Source organism: Dromiciops gliroides, chromosome 1, assembly GCF_019393635.1.
Source record: "Dromiciops gliroides isolate mDroGli1 chromosome 1, mDroGli1.pri, whole genome shotgun sequence".
Lineage (NCBI taxonomy): Eukaryota > Metazoa > Chordata > Mammalia > Microbiotheria > Microbiotheriidae > Dromiciops > Dromiciops gliroides.
In genome coordinates this window covers 141,868,359-141,892,600 of record NC_057861.1, presented here as the reverse complement: position 1 = coordinate 141,892,600, position 24,242 = coordinate 141,868,359, and the positions used below count along the sequence as shown (strand labels likewise).

The 24,242-nt window shown below is 36.6% G+C and overlaps 1 protein-coding gene and 1 pseudogene across 1 annotated transcript in view; one reads left to right on the top strand and one right to left on the bottom strand.

Annotated features, from left to right (window-relative positions):
- Positions 1-24,242, top strand: part of VPS13B (vacuolar protein sorting 13 homolog B) — a 996,174-nt gene that overhangs the window by 551,414 nt on the left and 420,518 nt on the right. The window contains exons 26-29 of the mRNA XM_043982862.1: positions 6,152-6,323; positions 8,542-8,656; positions 12,297-12,438; positions 17,214-17,622. Of these exons, the coding sequence (XP_043838797.1) occupies positions 6,152-6,323; positions 8,542-8,656; positions 12,297-12,438; positions 17,214-17,622 (838 nt within the window). The remainder of the gene's footprint in view (positions 1-6,151; positions 6,324-8,541; positions 8,657-12,296; positions 12,439-17,213; positions 17,623-24,242) is intronic.
- LOC122736796 lies at positions 939-4,065 on the bottom strand (annotated as a pseudogene).

The window sequence follows — 24,242 nt, the reverse complement described above, 5'->3', positions numbered from 1 at the left end:
TGCCGATAGCACTAACTACTTGGCTCTCTTTTTCTTGTATAGTTTCGTATTGGTTGTCAAGGCATTAGTTTCACTTTCCTCCTCCTCCTCCTTCACTTAAGCTTCTGCTGTAGCTGTGGAAGTATTAAATTTACTATTCATCAGTGTATTGTAATTGCTATATCAGTATACTGCCCCTGTGGAATATACATTCACTCCAAAATAGACCACACAACTCTCAAAAGTAGTCAGTTTCTCAGTTGTTGTTTTTTTTCTCCTGACAAATCTAGTGCTTATTATTGATGCTAGTTAAAAGCCACTGGGGATAAAAATGAAGTCTTCCACTGTGGTGCCCTTCACCCTCTTCTTAAAAGAGCTGACTCAGGGGGATTTTTTCCCATTATTTCAAATTGTGGGAATAGTACAGATGCTTAAAAAGCCTTAAGCTGCATAGAAATTGATACAATTAGGGGCAGCCAGGTGGTGCAGTGGATAAAGCACTAGTCCTGGATTCAGGAGTACCTGAGTTCAAATCTGACCTTAGACACTTTACTAGCTCTGTGACCTCGGGCAAGTCACTTAACTGTCATTGTCCTGCGTGCCGCCCCCCCCCCCCACCCACCAAGAAAGAAATTGATACAGATTTTTTTTTTTGGAAAATTTTCATGGTTTTATTGTATAATGAATGAGGCATTGGAACATCTGAACAAATCTGGGCTGCACAAGCAGCTGCTGCTTTCTCCTTCATTTCTTTGGGTTACTAGAGCAACTTGTCAGTACATTAAAAAAAAAAAAAGACAACCTTTTGCATTACTTATTCTTTCTAAGGCATGCGCTGGTATAACACAAACTTCTGTCAGATGCGGCTAGCCAAACATCATGCACAACACACTCAAACAGTGATGCCACTGCCACCACGGTGGCCTCCACCCACCTTGGCCTTGCGGGCTTTTGTATGATATTTTGAGTGTTCTGAGGGGCTGGGGGGGGGAGAGGAAGTGTGAATAATATCAGGAGGAGGAGAGAGAAGGAAACCGCGTGGGTGCCTTGGGAAGAGGAGGCTCAGCCGAAGCTGTGCAGCACTAACCTGAACATGTCATTGGTGCACATCCAAGCATCATTGATGTTCTTTAATAGAAATATCTGGTGGAATCCCATGATGGGGTCTTTATCAGCCTTTAGCTGCCCCAATGCCCTACTGAATATACAGCTGTCAGGGGTGGGCTGGTGGTCCTGAGCTGTGATACTGTGCTGGATTTTCTGAAACAGAAGGCTAGACAATTTCTCCACAATGGCTGCTTTGCCTTGGAATTGCTGCCCTTCCCATGTAAGGCAAGAGGCATCAATATATATTGCTCCTCATTGGGTTCTGTTATTATCAAATAACTGGTAGTAATGTTGCACAAAGCTGGATCCAATCTGCTCCCAAATCGACTTGTCTCCTATTCTGGATCCTCACCTAGCAATAGAAACCGACAGGCTGGTACAATGGCAGCGGTGGCAGCAACTGAGTGCCATCCCAGAGCGACTGCCCCCTCTTTCTCCCACCTGCCTTCCCTCTCTACAATTTTTTTCCTACAATTTTTTAAAAGTGAGGCAATTGGGGTTAAGTGACTTGCCCAGGGTCACACAGCTAGTGTTAAGTGTCTGAGGCCGAATTTGAACTCAGGTCCTCCTGACTCCAGGGCTGGTGCTCTATCCACTGTGCCACCTAGCTGCCCCTTTCCTACAATTTTTTTGTTTGTTTTGGTTTTTGGTTTTTGGTTTTTGTGGGGCAGTGAGGGTTAAGTGACTTGCCCAGGGTCACACAGCTCAGACACTTGTCTGAGGTCATATTTGAACTTAGGTCCTCCTGAATCTAGGACCGGTGCTTTATCCACTGTGCCACCTAGCTGCCCCCCTTTCCTACAATTTTTAAAAGAAATATCCTAGCATTAGGTAACCTTCCTCATCACTTTTGGTGAGGCAAAATTTTTAAAAATGGTTACTCAAAGGGCAGCTAGGTGGCACAGTGGATAGAGCATGGGTCCTGGAGTCTGGAGGACCTGAGTTCAAATTCAGTGTCAGATACTAGCCGTGTTATCCATGGCAAATCACTTAACCCCAGTTGCTTCCACTCCCCGCCCCCCCCCAGCCCCAAAAAAAGTTAATCAAGACTGAGCAATGGAAAATAAAACTCAGCATAAAATGTCAGAACCTGGTTCTCTGGAATTATATGAGATGGGGAAATCATTTGCTAAAAAATTAATGAAAATTCTATTTTAAATCAGGATCATTAGCCTTTGAATGAACAAAGAGAAAGATTTTCTCACTATATAGGTAGAAGACTGCTATGTTAACATCTTCGTTTCACTCGTGAGTGAATTAATTGGTGATACCTAGTATACTGTGGAAATAGAAATAGACACACTAAACAAGGCAGCATACTGTGGCCTAAACAACACTGAATTAGGTGTAAGCAAACCTGTTGGGGAATCCCAGCTGTGCTAGTCTTACTACCTTTGGACAACTCAGCCTCTCTTATCCTCAGCTGACTCATTTTTTAAATTGAAGAGGTACTTGGATTAAGTTTTCTTTATCATCCTTTCCTGCCCTAAATTCTGTGCATTGACAGTCAGTCAATACAGTGACTTGAGGGGCACAGGACATATGCACTTCCAAAAAATATCCTCAGTGCTTTTCATGCTGATATCACTTAGTTTTCCTTTCTCTATATCTTTGTCTTCATCACTCTTCCCCCTTCCTTCCCTCCCTCAATTCTTGCTGCCTCACCCTATCTGATACTTGTTTCGCCTCATGCCTAAATCATTTGTAGTGGCTTCCTAATGATTCTCCTTGTCTACAATCTTGTCTATATTAGTCCATTTTATGTTTCACTCCCAAGGTTCCTCTTCCTAAAACACCTTTTACAACATTTACTTTGTTTAGAAGAAAGGAACTGAAAATTTCTTTACAGATACCATATAAGAAAATGCTCTTGCCCTGCACCCCATCAGGGCTTACTCTTCCCAAACTGTGTTTACACTGGCAGGTTGGTTTCCAGATTTCAGCTTCTCCTATTTTCAGCCTTCTACAAATAACCTATGCATTTTGCCCTACTAATGCTAGCTCACAAACTCCCTACCAATGTGTTTTCCCTTAGGAATCAGTCAGTAGATTCAGATAGTTCTTTAGCAAATCTGTTTGCTCATATGGCATGTAGCAAAAACAATAGTTAAAAATATTTCCCCCCAAGACCTGGGGTACACTTTTCTACAAATACTTGTACTCCATAGGACAAGGAGTAGGCATGAACTTAACAGTAACAGTGAGGTGAATGTGTGGGGGAAATTCATGACTAAAGAAACTCATAACTACAGAATGATAGAGCATCAAAGTCTTTTCTTCTTTGGAAAGTTCTTCACAAAATTTGTGTAGTCCATAGTGTCCATGATGGACGAATGACTTCCTTGCTCAGCTGCCTCCTTGTGGGATGCTTTGTCGTGGCTAATGTGTCAATCTACTGTGTTGGGCTGGGGCAGGCAGGTTACTCAGCTACTGATCTGACTCTTCATTGGATTCAGCTGCTACTGCTACTGGCCCCAGTTGTTTGAGACTTCTGTAATGGCTCTGATAAATTTCCTAGACTCACTTGTCATCTGGGCACTTCACCTTCATAATACTCCTTCATCTGAGATCAGGAAAAAATGAGCACAAAAGAGACAAAAGTAACAGAAGCAACATACATTCACTGAGACATATCAGCTGGGCAGGACATAAGGCAGCTGTTGCCTTCCCCTTATGCAGCCGCTCTCTGCAGGACTTATTTCCCTAGAAGCACAAAAGGTCAGAGGGAGAGTTATGTTGATCCTTTTGTATGTAAACTCCCTCCCTGCTCTGTCTCTCCTGTTTTGTCCACCCTTCCCATTCCAAAACCAATTAGAAGTATCTTTGTCATTACATCATGGAGGCAGACATTTATGCCCAGTCATTGCTGGTCACAAGTAGACTCACCCAGTCTCCATGTGTTGGATTAGAACAGGGAATGTTGCATTCAGCCTACAAGGAAGTGCACATCTGATCATACTCTGGGCACCAGGCCGTCATTGGCTGTTGACTCCCATTACTTTTGAAGCTGTTAGAACATGAAGAGGTTAAAAGGATTCATCTAGTCTGTCAAGTTCTAAAATAAATCAAAGTCACAAATTGAGGAATAAAGCATCTTTAATTGAGATAACAGGGTAGCAAATGTGTCACTCTGGGGCGTGATGTCTAGTGGATTTCTCAACCAAAGAGAGCCATGGAAAAGTTTTTATAGTTTTAGGAAGAAAGGGGAGGAAGTAAAGGGTGGAGGTAATTTGAGGGATCAAGAACTGGTCATGAGATCCCAGCTGCCCGAAGCAATCTGAGCAAGGAGAATCACTTCATTCTGGCTGTTTTGCCCTTCATGCCATAAATCCCAATGGAAGGGGGCAAGGACATCAGAGACCTAGATCTAGTTGGAGCTGAGTTCCCCCATAATTCAAGATGTCAGGATGTGACTTAGGGTCTAACTCAACTCAACCTAATTGACACTATCTTGCTGGGAATGCTGCTGACATTCTGACATTACTAGGATCATTCAGGTAGTGGTAGGTAACATTACATTTGGTAATAACAATTTTTTGTCAGTATATTAACAGTTTTCTGTCAAGTCCAATCCCCTCATTTTACAGATGATGTCACACAGCTAGTTATTTTTGTCTGAGTTTAAATGTGCATACATTATTTCTCCCTAGTTTCCCAATGAAGTTGTAAAATTGTAAGCCAGTTTGGGACAGAAACTACATTTTGTTTGGCCTCTCTTATCATATAGTAGGTGGAATGCACTCCTGATGTATTTATGTTCCTGGAACTTGAGTCTAATCTATTCACATCTAATGCTTATAAAGTACCATTTTTCTCTGCATATCTTTCTAACCTAGCCAGAATTAAATATATAGCATCATGGTAAGGGAAAAAAAAGGGGAATGTAAGTTGAAAAAAATATTAAAATAAGTAGCAGATTCTCCAAACTACCTTTTCCCATGTGCCTAGTCCCAGGATAGTACAAGTACATCATGTCTGCCCTTGTTGCCTTATTGACACAAAATTGAAAGCTAGAGAACAGAAAAGGTGTAATGACTTCCCAGTCAGATAAATTCAGTAATCTCAAAGTCTGAGGTTTATTGTAGGCTAAGTTAGATGTAGCCAGGGTAGCTTCCTTGCTGGGGTATTACAAGGAAATGGCAATAGATTTGACTGGGCCTTTGTAGGAGCTATAACAGTATTAAAAAGAAAGAGAGAAGTATTTATTAAGCACTTCAAGTGTGCCTAGTTCTGTGCTAAGTGCTGGAGATATAACTGCAAGAAAAAGACAGTCCTTGTCCTCAAGGAGCTTACATTCTAATGGGGGAAGACTACATACAAAAGGTGGCTGGGATGGGGGGTGGGGGAACCTAATGAAGGTTTCTGACTGATTTGTATGGCTTTGAAACTTCCAACATTATTGTCCCAAACTCCTTCACCTTTTGTCCCCTCCCTTACTTGCAGTCTTAAGAGCAGTTTCTCAAGACTACTCTGTTATACACTTGTTTATTTCTTCCTATTATATGTAAGATTCTGAAATTTGTGGGATATCTTTCATTATAATAGGTACCCATAGGCTTGAAAGGATAGGTTAAATGATGACCCTTCCATAAATTTACAAAATTGTGTTGAAGACATTGTTCTACTTCTTAAAGTAGAGAAAACTTATTCCTTTCTATAGCCTTTCAAAAATTATTAGCAGAAAATATCAACTGACTTTTTGAGATATCAAAATGAAGCCTGCGCTAATAAAATTACTTTTAAAAGAGAAATGCAGCTAAATGTCATCTCCAGTGTCTTAACTGGATTGAGATCTTACAATGCAATGCCATCTCATTCTCTAGTTTTTAAAGTAGAAAAGTTTACAATAAAGAAATGCTTACCCTGATAATCTATGAACAAATACCCAAGTTGTCCAGAAAGATGGCAAAGAATAACAATAGTGATAATTATACATGTTAGATATAAATGGATCAGGATATAGTTTTCAGCGAATTCAAGTGAAGAAATCACAGCTCTTCTGGGGACACACAAGTCTGATGAATTTTTAAATATAATTTCTATTATGGGTGTTTCCTTTATCTAGGGTGATTCTATACAAGCTGGTGATGACTCCCCATTTTCTGACTCAGTTACCTTGGAACAGACTACGAGCAGCATCGGTGGGTCAAGTGGACGTGTTAGCCTCTGGATGCAGTGGGTGCTACCAAAAATTACTATCAAGCTATTTGCTCCAGATCCTGGACACAATGGAAGAGGTATTGATCTCAATTTTGCCTCTCTCATATGCAGTATGTAAGACCCAGCCACAATCCAGTTTCTGATGCTTATCAACCTTGTGACATCTATCTAGCAAATCATTTACCCATTCTGGCCCTCAGTTTCCTCATTTGTAAAATGAAGAAGTTGGATTAAATAGTCTCTGATGCCCCTTCCAGTTCTAGAGCTAGGTCTAGTTTTCAAAGAAACATTAGAACACTATTTATCATTTTGGTAAATAATTATTCAAAGGATATGTGAACTAATTTAATATCTATTACATCAAAATCCATTTCATTATTAAGGAATTATGTATGCACATCCCTCTTCTATATGATACACACAACCATCATACATCCTTAGAAAACAGATGATAGATAGCTTTATCTTACTGCTTTTGACGCTGTGAAGCACCATTAATTCGTTCTTTATTATGCCATTTAGGCATAATTTGGGCCACCTGAAAACTTGTACTATCATCTTCATTTGAATTATAATAAAAATATTAATATTATTTTATGTTATAATTTCTACCTTTATTTGTAGTCCATCACAATTTGAATCCTGTCATATTTACATATTTTGTTTCAATGATGTAAGAAGCCATCATGCCGGCTTTATCCTGCTAAATAGGACATCATTATCCAGAATTAGAAACTTTAAAAATTCTCAGTGATTGGAATGAATTAATTTTAAATGAAAGTTAGCTCACTCTCTGGAAGAAACTAGAATGAATGCTCTGCTGCCACACAGGATACACATTCCTTGCTTTCTCCTCCCATTCCCAAAAGAGAGAGAGACAGAGAGAAGGAGAAAGAAGAGAGGGGGAGAGTGAAAAAGGGAGTGAGTTTATTCGTTCTCAACATGTGCTCTATTAGCCTTTCTTGCTCCATGATTTTGTTGCCTCAGCTACTGTGGCAAAGACATAATAAGAGATCATTAAGTCCACAGGGGATCTACATTTCTCCCAAAAAATCCTCCTCCAGAGAAGGCCTACTCAGCCACAATGGAAAGTAGCCATTGTTTAGGTTTTTTTTCTTTCCTTTTTCTTTTCTGTTAATATAATGTAATTAAATTTAACTCAAGAAACATTTATTAAGCAACTACTGTATACAGAACTCTCTACTGAGTGCTAGGAGATATAAAAATTTAAATAAGACATAGTCTCCACATTAATGGAGATTAAATTAGCCTAGGTGACCAAATTACAAACAAATATAACTTGAATGCAAAATAATGTATAACAATTTCACTAGAGAGGTGCAGAATTTTAAGATTCAGTTTGCAAAGACAGTGGATCAAAAAGGTTATTTCTGACTTAAGAGAATCAATGTTATAGGTAAAAGAAGCTTGGATTGGGAATCTAGAAAGACCTGGGTTTGAATCACTTCTCTGACTGTTACTAGATTTATGGTCATTATCATCTTTTAACTCTTGTTTGAATCTCAGTTTACTCCTCTGTAAAATGTGAATAAAATACCTGTGACCTTACCTCCCGAAGTTGTGGTAAGGATCAAATGAAATAATGCATTTAAAATGGTTTGCAAACCTTAAATTATTACATAAATGTCAACTCTTATTATATGAAGTGGCATTTGAGTTGAACTTTAAAGGATGGTGATGAATTAAGCATTTGAAGGTTGGGGAAATGAACTGCCCTATGGAAAATAATTATAACATTTAATTTGTTATTTTGACCAAGACTGAGTAACTCATATGCTTATAAAATATAATTAAATTCTTTTTTGGTGCAAAACTTTTGTTAAAAAATATTTTATCCCCCCCCCCAAATTACATGTTAAAACAATTTTTAACATCTATTTTTTTTAGTTTTTAGTTTGAAATTCTATCCCTCCCCTCCCTTCCCCTCTTCCCTCCCTAAGATGTTAAGCAGTGTGATACGTTATACATGTAAAACAGAGAGAGAGAGAGAGAGAGAGAGAGAGTCTGCATTCAGACTCTATCAGTTCTTTCTCTGGAAGCAGATAGCATTTTTCATCATTAGTCCTTTGGGATTGTCTTGGATCTTTGTATTGCTGAGAATAGCTAAGTCATTCACAGTTCTTTAGTACGATATTCTGTGCAAAACTTTTTATATTGTTTGGTCACTGCAAAGATCTGATGTGTTATATACGTTAAGATTTCTCCTCTTAGCATTGTTCATATGTCTTGACTTGAAAAGTAGATATTAATGTTAATGTTTGCTTATTATTGCAGAGGTGTGTGTAGTTAGTGAATTAGAAGATCTCAGTGCCTCAGTGGATGTACAAGATGTTTATACCAAAGTCAAGTGTAAAATAGAAAGTTTCAATATTGACCACTACAGAAGCAGGTAAATATAAAATCCTATCAATTTCTTTATCGTCTTGTTAATTGAGTAGGAATGCCTTGAGATCAGGAACTGCATTGCTTTTTTCTGTTTGTGTCTCCACTGCTTAACACAGTGCTTAGCTCATATTAATAAATTTTTTTTCATTCATTCATTTTTTTTCCCAAAGTATCAGATTATAAAAAGGAAAAATATTTTCCTTGGAGAGAGTTTAAGAATTTTTATATTTGAGTTTGTTTGGTTACTATTCAACTATTTTTTCAAGATATATTTTTTAATGTAAAGAAATTTTTTTTTTTTTTGCAAAGCAGTGAGGGTTAAGTGATTTCGCCCAGGGTCACACAGCTAGTAAGTGTCAAGTGTCTGAGGCCAGCATAAGGAAATTTTAAAATAAATGGATTTATTAAGTTTTCAGTTATATGTATTATACAAATATATATTATATATTCATGCATGTATATATACATACATACACACATATATATATATATAAGTGCAAAGAAAAACCAGTGGTGAGTCTTATTTACTAAATATAATTTTAAAAAACAGTTTTATTTATTTGTTCTTTGATGCAACAGTTTGTATATGTGGACAATATAATTTAGTCTTGTTTTATGGATTTTAAAGATGCAGCAGTGCATAGGATATAAAAGGCCTGGCCTTGTAGTCAAAAAAACTTGATTTCAAGACCATTTCTGACACATCTTGGCTGTGACTGAGGGCAAGTCACTAAATCTCTCAGTACCTTATGCAACTTTCTAAGACTGAGTTTCTTGGGAGTTAAAGAGATTTTATCATTGAAGAGAGTTGCCTCAGCAGGAACTATGAAATTATAGATGTGAATTAAAAATAACTATGGATTCTATACACATATAAAAAAGGTGGGCTATTTATAAACCTTCCCATAATTGTGTCACATCATAATATGTCATCTTGCTTTTAAATACATTTGCCTACATATTATATTAGGAATGTTCTTTTTAAAAAAATTAATTTTATGTTTATTTATCTTTTTGCTGGGCAGTGAGGGTTAAGTGACTTGCCCAGGGTCACACAGCTAGTGTCAAGTGTTTGAAGCCGGACTTGAATTCAGGTCCCCCTGAATCCAGGGCCAGTGCTCTACCACTGTGCCACCTAGCTGCCCCCATATGTTCTTTTTTTTTTTTTAAAGTGAGGCAATTGGGGTGAAGTGACTTTCCCAGGGTCACACAGCTAGTAAGTGTTAAGTGTCTGAGGCCAGATTTGAACTCAGGTCCTCCTGACTCCAGGGCTGGTGCTCTATCCACTGTGCCACCTAGCTGCCCCCATATGTTCTTTTTTTTTTTTTTAAGTGAGGCAGTTGGGGTGAAGTGACTTTCCCAGGGTCACACAGCTAGTAAGTGTTAAGTGTCTGAGGCCAGATTTGAACTCAGGTCCTCCTGACTCCAGGGCCGGTGCTCTATCCACTGTGCTACCTAGCTGCCCCATATGTTCTTTTAAAAAAGGATTCATATAGGGGATTTCTTACAACACATTTTCAATTATTGTGGCTTTGTTTGCATTGTTGCTCTTTGTTGTTTGTATTCTTTCTCTCCAAGCCCCAGTGCTAGTTAAAGAGTAAAATTTTTACTTGAAGAAATCACACTTCTTATCCCTTAGCAGTTTAAAGGAATTTTACTTGTCATGCACTAAAAACAACTCCAGACCTCTTATAATGTTTACAAATTAGCGATTCCTCACTGTCATAGGTTCAGGGATTGTAACTCCTTATTTCATTGCTTATAACATCATCTTCATTCTGTTTCTCTTGACTTTAAGAATTCTGCATTGTCCAAGAGTAGGAAGTGGTGGGGTGGGGTTTTTTGTTTTGTTTTGTTTTGTTTTGTTTTATGGATAGGTGTATTTTCCTGTTTCTTTTCCTCACCTTCTTCTATTTCTTACCCTGTTTTTCCTATTTCCCTGTTCTCCTATAGAATACCAAATATGACTTCCCTTCTTTGTTTAGGTGAGATATATATGATATAAATATTTATTCACTGAAAGAATAACTTGAGCTTTCCATAATAAATGTCCCATCAAAATGATGACTGAATTCAATAGTGCTTTGTTTTTGAGAACTTATATATTTATAGTAAAGACATCAGGTCTGAGTGTGGCAGTTGGATATTTGAATGAAACTCCTTCTCCCCTGTCCCTTGTCCAATCCATTTTGTTTTTTAAAATTAATGAAGGACACGTGTTTTAAACAGTCCTATATCTTGTTTCTAATAGATTTTAAGTTAAGAATTTCAGGTTTTAAATATTTTTTTTACAACATCTTCAAGTAGCGTAAATATGTGTCACATGGCATAAAATCTTAGATATTTTTTGTTTTAAAACTATCTGATTCTACAAGAAAAAGTATTTGAATTTTATAATTCTTCATGCATATTAAATATACTCCTATTCTAATGATAAGATGTCACATCTTTTAAAATGGGTAATAACAAAATATAATGAATTTTAATGGGAACTTTAAAAATACATATAGATGTTATGTTATGTTATAGTAGGTTGTAGCAAGATTATGGAATAGCTAATTTTATGATACTATAATACTATATATACTATGATACTAATTTTATGATATATGTGCAGATAATTTGCTTTTCTACAATCTAGCGTTTGGCAGTGGAGTTCATTCCTGACCAATTGTATCTTCATCAAAATACTTCTTACACGTTATTTTTCATTATTGTCCATTGTTTTTCATGCCAAGGCCTTAAGTTTTTTTGTTGTTGTTTGTTTGTTTTTGCTGAAGTATTGAATATAACATCAATGGTGGTTTTTTCATGTTATCTTTTCAAAATTTATATTGAGTCGTAGGTATCTGTCCTGCATAATTACTTTGTTGATTGTTTTGTCTGATTGATTTTTCACTTCAGGGTGACAGTTACTAATTTTATAACTACTTGAAATATAGTTTTTATATGATTAAATTCTGTGAACTCAGAAAAATTACAGAGACTAGATAAGGTTAACCTCTGTTTTCCAGGCCAGGCGAAGGCTGGCAGTCAGGACATTTTGAAGGAATATTTCTTCAGTGCAAAGAAAAACCAGTGGTGAGACTCATTTAGTAAATATAATTTTTAAAAATAGTGCTTTATCATAAAACTGTATATATATATTTATATTTGTATATTTGTTCTTTGATGCAACAGGAGTGATTAAAAGAACTAGAACCCCTACCTCTAAATTCTTTTATACATTTGAAATCCATCCTGTATTGCTTCAAGCTGCTTAAAGTTTGTAAACATCTTCATTTAACAAATTTAGCAAGCATTTGATGAAAATCAAGATAGGGTTGATTTCATTAATAAATATACTATTGACTTCTATCATATAGACTCCTTGGGATTATTTATTCTCATCATTTCATATGCTTAATCTCATGCTGGATTGTTTCTTACTGTCAACTGCAAGTGGAAAATTTATACTAAAATCTTTTCTTTTTATTTCCATTAACTGTGTATTTACAGAAGATGGTCCAGATTGAGGCCATATCAAACAGAGGCATGCAGCTATGCAGACTTAAGCAGAATGTAAAATCTATATGAATTTTTGCTTATGGCTTTTTATTGCTTTTTGTCTCTCCCCCCTCTTTCCTCCTGTACATCACCTCAAGCCTTGGGGAAGAGTGTTGGTCTCTGGGGCAATATGGAGGTGTCTTCCTTTCCTGTACTGACAAGCTGAACAGACGCACCTTGTTGGTTCGACCCGTCTGCAAGCAGGACCCTTTCAGTAATTTCTCTGGCTTCTTTCCTTCTGTAAGAAATCATTTAAAAATTATTCTACAGAACTTCCATTAACAGTAACCCATAAAATAGATTTAACTATCTTTGAAAAAAATAGTCATTTCTCAGTTTTAATCTACATTATGTCATCCATCTACTGTGAACTGTCTACAGCAAATTCATATATTCTGAATTGGCTTCTCTTTGCAATCCAGCCTGCTTCTGTTCTGGGTTGTCTCTTCATAAATTCCATTCTCAGAGAGCACAAAATTCATTTTAACTTGAGCCTTAAGAAAAAATAATTAGAACCATAAATATATTGCAAAAAAACATGTGTGTGCTACATTCTATTACCAAATATAAATTATAAACTGATAAGCAAGAGTTGACTCACGTGATTTTTGTCATACCATTTGTCTACCTGACTCAAAAGTTGGCTAGTTCATCCCTATATTATTCTTTTGCCCTTACAACCATTATGTAACAGCACATTACTCAGTGCTCTCTTAAATCCAGATAAATATACACATATCACTGTTACTAAGTAGATAGGATTATCCTGGAATAAGGACCATTAACTTCCAGAGACTGGTATAACAGTTATTAGAGCAGTAGAAACTCATTATAGCAACAGAGCTGGATAGACCATATTGATTTTAAATGCCATTTGACTTAATTAACATTGTTAAAGACAGAATGCACATAAATATTTTGTCGTTGTGTACAAATTATTTATATAGAAATATTTTTTCCCTTAAATATTTCTTCTGTGTACCTTATTCTTTTCTTCTGTTTAATAAAGCATTGAAGGACATCTGCTTTTCTGTCAGCAGATGTGACCCAACTTGTTTTCTTATTGTGTTTACCATTATATTACATAACACATTTACACACATAATATATAAAGATATATATAACATGTATATCACAGTAATATAGTAAGTGATATACAATAGCAATATATAAAGTGAATGTATAGAAGTATACATATATATACATCAATATATTTATAGAAATGAGTTTTAAATAATTTACTAAAAATAGCCAAGTGTTAAAATTTTGTTAGTCTGGGATTCAGAAGAACAATAATATATTTGCATAAAAATGCAATGTTATTTTAGATGTCTGGATGCCTACTTAAATAGTTTGCTCTTCTCGGTCAGTGACAAAGAAAACTAATTTAATGTTTGAAATTTTTCCAGAAAACTGAAATACATTGGTTATAAAATGTTAGTGGAAGTTCTGATTAGATTTATTTTCTTCCATGTCTGTATCCATATGAAGCATTGTTATAAATATACTTACATAAAATACATTTACATTTGTAGTACATAAAATCAGTATGTTTAAGTGCTAGTTTTACCAATTAAAATATTCATATTAAAAAAATTAATTCTATTTCAAGCATGAAAATATGTCATTAATGAAGTTCCAGTCATTTATGTAAGAGCATCTAATTGACAATGCTAAATTTTGCCAAACAAGTACGTCCTGATATTCCTTGCAGTAACACTCAACAAATACAATTTTATGTTAATGCCACCTACAAGGTAGAGAACGATTCAGTATGTGATCCCGAAGATAGTTTTGAAATTTTGAAATTTCCTTCACCTGAAGTATCATTTTGGCCCATCTCCTGACCTAGTACTACACAGACATTGTACTACTGAAAACTGCACAATCAATTTAAGAAGAAGAAGTTTTTTGAGATACATAGACATGGAAAACATTCCAAGTCTGTCTTTATACCACACACACATTGACTACAAAACATGTGTCGTGTACTACCTCTAGCCACTGCTTTTTGCCACCAAGTGACACATTGTGACCTAGCCTGGTCCTCATGCTCCTCTCCTTGTCTCTCATTGGCTGAGGCCTCTCTCAGTTAGATGAGAACAGAAGAAGAAATGAGTGAGGCAAAGCAAGAAGGAGAAAGTAGAAGAGAGGGCCAACCCAACCCTGAATTAAAAGAACCCTGTTCCGAGGATAAACCAAATTGGGGATGAGACTGACATTTTTCATGAGGTTACATGATCATTTCTCCATAAAATCTCTAAATGACACCATTCATGGACATACTTTTTAGTTAGAAGAAGAAAAGACTTGCCAGGGAGGCCTTTAGACAGTGAGAACAGAGGAGGAGCCAGAGTAGCAGTGGCAACAGTGCAAAATGTGCTTCTGTCACTGGATCACAGGCTGATGGGCAGCAGTCTGAGGGGGAAAAGTGGACACAGAACAGGTTTGGGAGTACAGTGGTACAGACCTTTTCCTGCTTTGCGCTTACCTTGCTTTCTTTCTACATTCTTCCCCTAACCCAACTGAAATCATTTTTTTCTGGTAGGAAAAAAATGTTTTCAGTCAAATTACAACTCTAATTTTATATTAGAAGTCAGTGGAGAAAATAGGTTTCAGTATATAGGAATTGGCATATGGGAAATTTTTGGAGCAGCTCTTTCAAATATTGAAGCATACGCTACTTCAGATTATGTGTCATTTGTAAATCCATATTTTGCTACCTTTTATTATATGTATTTTGGAATTAATTACTTGGGTTTTTTATTCACAAGAAATGTTAGTTAGAACTGCATGCTTTTTCATTCTGACCCAAATGCTTTTTGCATATTTGAAGGTAATGATTATTATACCTGAGGAATGTGTAGTGTATTAAAGTAAGATAAGAGATTTTGCAAATAATATGATCACTACTAAAATTATTTTTAAATTGCATATGTTTTATTACTATACCAAACAGCCATTTTAGTATGTCACTGATAGAAAATGTAGCATCATAATATCTCAGAGTTGGAAGGAACCTCAGAGGCCTTTCTAGTTTAGCCTGTATCTGCAAAAGAATTCTCTCTACAATAGATGGTGTGTGTGTGTGTCTGCGTGTGTGTGTGTCTGTTTTGGACCCCTTTGGCACTCCAGCAAAGTGTATGGATTCCTTCTCAGAATAATGTGTTTAAACACATAAAATATGTATGATTACAATGGAAATAAATTCTATTGAAACACATATATCACATTATTAGGTGGGAAAAAGTTCGGAGACCCCCATAGTTAAGAACCTATCTCTGGGGGCAGCTAGATGGTGCAGTGGATAGAGCACCAGCCCTGAATTCAGGAGTACCTGAGATCAAATCCGGCCTCAGACACTTAACACTTACTAGCTGTGTGACCCTGGGCAAGTCACTTAACCCCAATTGCCCCACAAAAAAAAAAAAAGAACCTATCTCTGCTTTATCTTATACTTTATAAGTGAGTAACAGTTTTTGCTTGAAAACTTTCAGTAAGGGAAAATCCTCTACCTACCACAGAAGGCCATTGAATTTTGGATAGCTCTAATCGTTGAGATGTTTTTTTCTGGAATCAAACCTAAAGTTGCCTCTGCAATTCTCACCCATTCTTCTTGGTTTCTTCCTTTAAGACCCAAGAACAAGCCAGATCCCTCTTCCCCATGACATCTCTTCAAATACTTGAAACATGATATCATAGTTCCCCTTATTTTTTTTTTTCCTGAAGGCTAAATATTGCCATTTCTTCCACCTGATCCTGACATAACAATCTTGTCACTGTTTGCCATTCTCTTTGGCAAAAATCTTTGCCTCTTCTTAATAACATCTAACTTATGTCTTTCATTCAATTTGATGCCCAAATTAAAAAGAGTACTCTAAGTGTGGTCTACTCTAACCAGAAGAGAGTACTGAAGTGCGATGGGCTTTCTAGTCCTAGGCCTCATTATCTCTCTTTTTTTTATCTCTTTTAATGAAACCTTTGGACTTTGCCTAAAGGAAAATCTTTTTTTCTCTAACCTCAGCCAGCACTGTGTCCAGTCATCCACCTTGAAAATACATGCTTTTGCTTAGAAAAGAAGCAGGCAAGGGGACTCAATGGAATTTCATCACAATAACCGGAGAGATAAATCACTTCTTCATGCCTTACAGATATTCATTAGCAAGTTTTATATATATATATATATATATATATATATATATATATATATATATATATATGACAGGTACTAAAACACAGAATTTATTAAGGATAAAATTAAAAATACTTTATTAATTTTGTCACATAGCGCCCAAAAAGATTCCTTTCCAGAACTTAAATGTCAGAGGGGGAAGATCTAAACTTTTCTTGCATGTGGCAGGCAGGAATATTCCATGACTCTTTGCCCATCACAAAAGGCCAGGGAGCAGTTCTAGATTTTTGGATCTTTTGAGAATTCACTCTATTTACCATTAATAATACTGCTTTTTATAATACCTAGTCTTCACCACATAATTCAGAGAATTTAAGTTGATCTCTAATGAATTTTAAACCACAGACCATCGCTTCATTTTGACTGAAGTGTCTTACCATGGGTGAAATAATGCTGGATAAAGAGTCAAATGTATAAATTTGTACTCTGCCACATTTTTTTCTCATGTAAAATGAGGTAGATAGATTAAACAGTCTCTAAGATTCCTTCCAACTCTAAGTCCTATGATAGCACCTATTCTTGAAGACCTTATTCTTTTTATCCTAAATATCCTAACTTGATATTTATGGAAATGGATCCTAAAGATCAAAGATCCATTGGCATATTTGAATGAGATCATACAAATTCAATAGTGCACTACACCTATGGTCAGAAACTTTTTCTAATGATAAATAATGAGACTCAATAAAAGGATGTTTAAGGTGAATGAGAAATAATTAAAAATGAGACAGAGCAGAAAGCTAATAGTTATTGTTATCTATGTGGAAATGTTCAAGCTTTTCTTCTAACAGAATTTTCACTGATTTCCTTTTTTTCGAGACAGACAACTTCAAAACTTTTAGATGGCTCACATCAGCAGCATGGATTTCTCTCTCTCACATATACAAAAGCAGTAACTAAAAATGTCCGGCATAAGTTAACATCAAGGAGTGACCGAAAAAGTTTCCATAAGTTATGTGAAGGCTTAACGGATGGCTCACCTCACTTTCTTCATGAGATTCTCCTTTCTGCACAAGCATTTGATGTTGTTCTCTGTTTTCCTTTACTTAATGCAATTGCAAGCATATTTCAAGCAAAGCTACCAAGAACCCAACAGGTGAAAAGAAAATCCCCAGGTCAGCCCATGAGGACTCATACTCTGACCTCCCGGAACCTGCCTTTGATCTATATCAACACTAGTATAATAAGAGTTTTTTTCCCCAAAACTGAGGAAATGCAGCCTACTGTTGGAGGTAATGTATGCAGAATTTTATGTGTCTGTATGAATTTCATTTTAACCCTTTCCCTTTCACAACTACCTTTCATATGGTCCTCTCTATTAATTTTCTTGCTTATTGTGTTGGATGCTCAGCATTCCGCCTAGGAGAACTGAACTAAGAGCTCTAATCATGCCAATGAATAATAGCCTCAGTTTATCTTATAGGTAATTGGAAAACCAGAATTCACCCTTTAAGACAATTCTATTTATAAAGTGCAGGGGAATTAAATATAAAAATTATACCATTCTGTTAAAAGTTACTTTCTTTATAACATGATTAATCGATACTAGTGGAGCATGTGCCCCTCATCCTTTTTCTTGATTCTAGAGGCTAGGTTTTACAGATATACATCCCCCTCGTGTATGTATGTATGTATGTATGCATGTGTGTATGTATGTGTATGTGTGTGTATGTATGTATGTATGTATGTATGTATGAATATGAATTAACCAAAAATAGTAATACAAAATGGTAGTAGTAAAAATAAGGAAAATAAAAATGTTTTAATTCTTATGCTCAAAATTAATTAATTTGTCATTCATTCAACAAAGCAATGTCTGCTTTGTACAAAACACTGGTCCAGCCACGAGGACACCATTGTTTACAACTTCATCGTACTTTCCCACTGGATTCCTAAAGTATCTGTTATATTAAATTGATGATTCCCATTCTTAATAATAATAGCTGGGGCAGCTAGGTGGCGCAGTGGATAGAGCACCGGCCCTGTAGTCAGGAGTACCTGAGTTCAAATCCAGCCTCAGACACTTAACACTTACTAGCTGTGTGACCCTGGCCAAGTCGCTTAACCCCAATTGCCTCACTAAAAAAAAAAAATAATAATAATAATAATAATAATAATAGCTAACATTTATATAGTACTTACTCTGTGTCAGGCACTGTGTTTAAGGGCTTTACTTTTTTTTTTTTTTAGCAAGGCAATTGGGGTTAAGCAACTTGCCCAGGGTCACACAGCTATTAAGTGTTACGTGTCTGAGGCCGGATTTGAACTCAGGTACTCCTGAATCCAGGACTGGTGCTCTATCCACTGTGCCATCTAGCTGCCCCAGGGCTTTACTATTATTATCTCATTTGATTCTCACAACAATGGTGGGAGGTAGGTTCTATTATTATCCTCATCTTACAGGAATGAAAACAGGAGCAAATAGAGGTTAAATGACTTTCCCAGGATCATACAGCTAGTAAGTATGAGAAGCTGAATTTGAACTCAGATTTTCCTGACTCCAGGACCTGAGTTCTATCAAATGTACCACCTGGGTGCCTCATCATCTCCAAAAATTAATTTCTAGCCCTCTAGCTCATCTGTGAAAGGACCTGAAAGAGCTTAAGCGAAGTCACAGGTAAACAGAGGAGAACTATGGAAGGCAGCATGCTATGGTAGAAAGAGCACTGCAAAGAGAGGCTTAGCTTCAAAGCCAGCTGGGCCATTTACTAGCCAAGTCACCAGGGTCAAGTCACTTATCCTTCTTCCTGAGTTTCATTTTACTTATATGTTAAACAAGGTGATTCAATGCGATGAGGTCACAGAATCATAAATTTAGAGCAATTTGAAAGGAATTTGAGAGGCCCTCTAGTTTAACTCCCTTGTATTTATGGTGTGGAAACCTAGAGGCTAAGTTATTTTCCCAAGGCCACACCTCTAGTACTTGTCTGAGGAAGGGTTTCAATTCAGGGCTTCCTAACTCTAACCCCACCATTTTACCTTACACCACTCTGGTCCCTGTCATGCTCTAAGATAACATGATCCTATTATTCTTCTATAATACATTAACAAGAGGTAGGGGTTTTTTTTTTTGGGGGGGGGGTTGGTTATTGTTTCTTGTTTTTCTGACAGGTATGTATGCTTGGATGGTGAGTTTGAAATGAGGAAACAGACCTACCCTAGGCATTATCTGATAATAAATAAGTGTCAAGGCAACACTGACACACTCTCCCTTCCCTGTTCTTCTCAGTATCTTTCTGTTGCTTCTGCCACAGAAAACAGCAATGAAGTTTATGGTAATGATTTTCAAAATAATGATTTTGAGAATATGTACCCCTTTGTTATCTGTAGGAGGTTTTCTAGCTAGATCCATCATTCCTCAATTATGAGGTGTTTAGATTTGAACTGATTGTTGTTCTATATATTGTACATTTGATTTGGACAGTTGCAAATATTTGCAGCTTTCATGTTCAAAAATAGGGGTCTCCTGTAGATCATGTATAGATAGATCACTGTCAGGTGAAATACAGCCTTTGCCCATATGAAGTTATAGATCTTTGTTAAATGATGATGAGTTCATCAATGAATTGTGGGCATTCCCTGTATCTTGCACGTGCAATGACCCTTCCTCCGTGAATGTTTATTGGTCACTAGAATGTACAAATTTAATGAACTGTTGACATTCCATTAATGTAAAACATAATCACCCAGGTAAAGATTTTTATATTTGGTAACACATAATGTAACACAAAATAAGGAAACAATTTGAAAATCATAGAAACATTTTCTCATAACCCAAGAAGAATTCATTCACTTTACTTCATAGCCAGTAATTTCTATGGTTTTCCAGCTGGGAATAGAGAAAAGACAGTAAGAAAACAGAAGTAGTTTGGTTTTTTTGGCAAGGAAGATTTATCGTTCTTTGGAGGACAGAGTCTGGAGTATTCCATTAAAGCAAGAAATAGCATGATGTTGCACTGTTTGTAGCTGCATTTCATTAAAATTAAGGCAGAGAAATTCACCTTTTAAATGAAAATTAGAATTAAACAGACCTTGTACTAACTACATTTTTAAGAAATGCTTAGTTAAGATTTTTTTCTATATTTCTGCATTAGTCATGTTATATGAGAAGAATCAGAGCAAATAGGAAAAACCTCAAAAAAGAAAAACAACAACACCATAAACAAAAGAAATAGTATGGTCCAGTCAGCATCCATATTCCACAGTTCCTATTTTTTTTTTTTCTTTCTGGATTTGGAAAGCCTTTTCCATCATGATTCCTTTGGAGCTTTCTTGTACCGTTGGATTGGTGAGAAGAATCTAGTCTATCACAGTTGATCACCTAGTTAAGATTTTAATGACTCTGGATGTCATTTCCAGAAAGTTATCTATACTCAGCATTCTGAAATTACCCACTTTGCAAATTATAAAACAAAGTTTTATACTTGAAGGCAAAAAAAAAGTTTCAAATTTTTGAATCATAAATTGAAACATTCATATTTCTCAGATGTTCCAGCGTGTACCCAATACAATACAATAGGTATTTTCCAGATATTGTACCAGCAAGGAAATTGTCAGCAGTGTCTTAGAGAAAATTGCATTGGAATATAAGGAAGAAAACATGAAGAGAAATTGGGTCACTGAAGGCATTTGAACGCTGTTGCCTAGGAGATGTTGGGCATTTAGTAAGCGTATCTCAAAGTATGTTGCACTCAGTTCTAAATAAATATTTGTTCAGAGAATGAATGCATGCAGAAACCAACCAAAAAGCCTTTGATGGACATTCTTCATAGGATTTAGTAGACCATAGTGAAATTCTTTCACTGTGATCCAAACATACTCATAAATTTTCTTAGTCATAAATCAAGTGAGGTAATATTTGTAAAAAGTGCTTAGCACATAGTAGGAACTATGTAAATGTTTACTCTCTACCACTATCACCCTACCCGTCCTTCCCTTCCTAAATATGAAAGAACTTTTGGTTCAGCATGGTCATAACATTTTTTGGTCTTCTACACTATGCTGTCTGCTAAGTGGGAACTTAGTCTAAACAGGTGGTGATAATACTTACGTGACAATGCAGAGAATAGAGAACTACTTTATAATAAAATTCAGTTTTGCCCTCAAAGTAAACAATGGGTATCTGAAGTTACGCTGCTTCATTTTGTTTTAATTCTAAATTAGAAGACAAAAATAATCTCCATATCTTATTTTTTCATCCATATTGTCTCTTTATTTTCTATTTACCCAAAATAATTACAAAAACACAACTCATGCTCTATATTGCAAAATTATTGGTGTCCCTTTTCAGTTTTATTATCTACAATAACCAGGAAAAGGGGCAGCTAGGTGGCACAGTGGATAGAGCATCGGCCCTGGAGTCAGGAGGACCTGAGTTCAAATGTGGCCTCAGACACTTAACACTTACTAACTGTGACCCTGGGCAAGTCACTTAACCCCAATTGCCTCACCAAAAACAAATAAACAAAAAAGCCAAACCAATAACCAGGAGAATCCTTCAGCAAAATTAGTTTTAATTGCAGAATCAAATCTTGGTATTAGTATTGGTATATAGTAGTAGGTTTCCACCAGTCACGGACGACTATGGATCAGCGCCTTGAAGAGCCACAGGCCACAGTGTGGCTGTGCAGTCCGATACAGGAGCCACAGTTCCTGCGGCAACAAGGACATTGGAAAACTGCGCTCTCTGTTGCCTGTCGGTTCCTGCATCTCATTCGTTTTTCCTCCTCCCAAGCTTGAAGGCCCATCTCAGCTGTGCAAGCTGCTCCTGAGTACTGAACTCCATCTGGTGCGGTCCTTGGCCATCTCCTCCCAGCTGCCAATGTCTATTCCCAGAGCCCTCAAGTCTTGCTTTAAATATACATATACATATATATTTTTTGGGGGGGGGAGTGAGCCAATTGGGGTTAAGTGACTTGCCCAGGGTCACACAGCTAGTAAGTGTGTCTGAAGCTGCATTTGAACTCAGGTCCTCCTGACTCTATCCACTGTGCCACCTACCTGTTCCAGTTATATTATTTTTTAAAGCTATTCTTTCCTTGAGCTTTTTAGAGTCATTCACAAATTCAGGTGCCTGAGTGCTTCCTAAGCAGTTATTGGAGGGTTTCTGAGACTGCACACTAGGTGCTGTTTACATGCCCAAGAACTTAATTTTGGCACCAATGCTTTATTTCACATGTGGATCACATTTTCCTTGTTGAGTGACTCAGCTGTACTAAAAACCAGTTGGGACCCCTTTTGGCAGGAAATGTGGCTGTCTGTGGAGCTCTTAATAGAGATTGTTCTGGGGACAAAAGGATCCATGTTTCCCCCATTTGTATATGTGACTTGTGGGGTCAGTCTCTATTTTATGGTCACCGTTTATAAGTTACCATCAAGTTACCACGCTTGCCACTTTCATTAGTGCTCTAACGTTGTGCTATGCCCATGCTTTACTTAAACTGTTAACTTGTCCTGAAGAGAAAAAGGTGTTCTCCCAACCTGTTCACTAAATTCTGATACCTTCAGAATGAAGGGAGCAGCCAATTTCTGCCAGCCCCCTCTGGCAGAAAACTTGTTTCTTTGTAAATGCCTACAGCTTTCTACAAATTGCTTAAAGTTGTAGGTATGAGAAATACAGTTTCTCATTAAGGATTGATAAGCAATCATGACAGAAGCACATTATCATAGAATAAAAGGAAAGAACTAAGGATGTTTAAACCTGGATGTCTTCAAGAGAAGGCTAGATGATTAAAAAAAAAAGAAAGACAAGCAGTGTTTTGGAATATCTGCTTTGACAAAAATGAGTATGATATTTATATATAATATAATAATTTATATATAATATGATAAATACTCTTGCTGCTTTGTTATTTTAAAATACCAACTTTTAGTAATATCAAATAAAAGAGTACCCTATTAAAAAAAGAAAGAAAAAAAATATTCACACACTTGCATCTAGTAAGAGAGCGTCTAGTCCAATCCATATATGAGCAATGGCCTCCCATACAACATGCCTGACAAAGGCATCATCCAGTCTTTGCTTGAAATCCTCCAGTGAGGAGGACCCCGTTCACTCTGGAGACAGCCCACTCCACTCAGATAACTCTGAAGAATTGTTTCTTTATATAAACTCTTTAATTTTTCTCTTGGAAGTTTCCACACATTAGTCCTATTTCTGCCCTTTTGGACCAAGTAGAGTAAATGTTTCTTCCATAAAACAGCCCTTCAGATATTTGAAGTTAGTGATTGTACCCCTAAGTGTTTTCTTCTCCAGGATAAATGTCCCCAGTAACTTCATCTGATCATCAAAAGGAAGGGGGCTAGGTGGCGCAGTGGATAAAGCACTGGCCCTGGATTCAGGAGGACATGAGTTCAAATCCGGCCTCAGACACTTGACACTTACTAGCTGTGTGACCCTGGGCAAGTCACTTAACCCCCATTGCCCCGCCAAAAAAAAAAAAAAAAAAGGAAATACTGCAGAGCTCATTCACTGTCTTGGATGCCTTTTTTTGGACATTCTCTAGCTTATCAGTGTCATGCATGACCAGTCAACAAAATTAAGTCAACAAGCATTTATCAAGTGTCTGTAATCCAGAATTGAACACAGTATTCCAGAAATTATCTGAGTAGGGTAGGATACCGAAGAATTAAAACTTCCTTTGCCTTAGACACTATGACTCTCATAATACAACCAAAGATCATATTAGTTTTTGTGGCTGTTAGTATCCTTACTCCCTAATTACCTTGTATTGAGCCACCTTATATTTACATATATTTTTGCCTATACTTATATGTGTACATATTTTTCCTTCATTAGAATCTAAATTCCTTGATGGCAGGTACTTTTGCATTTTTGTTTCTGTATCCCTAG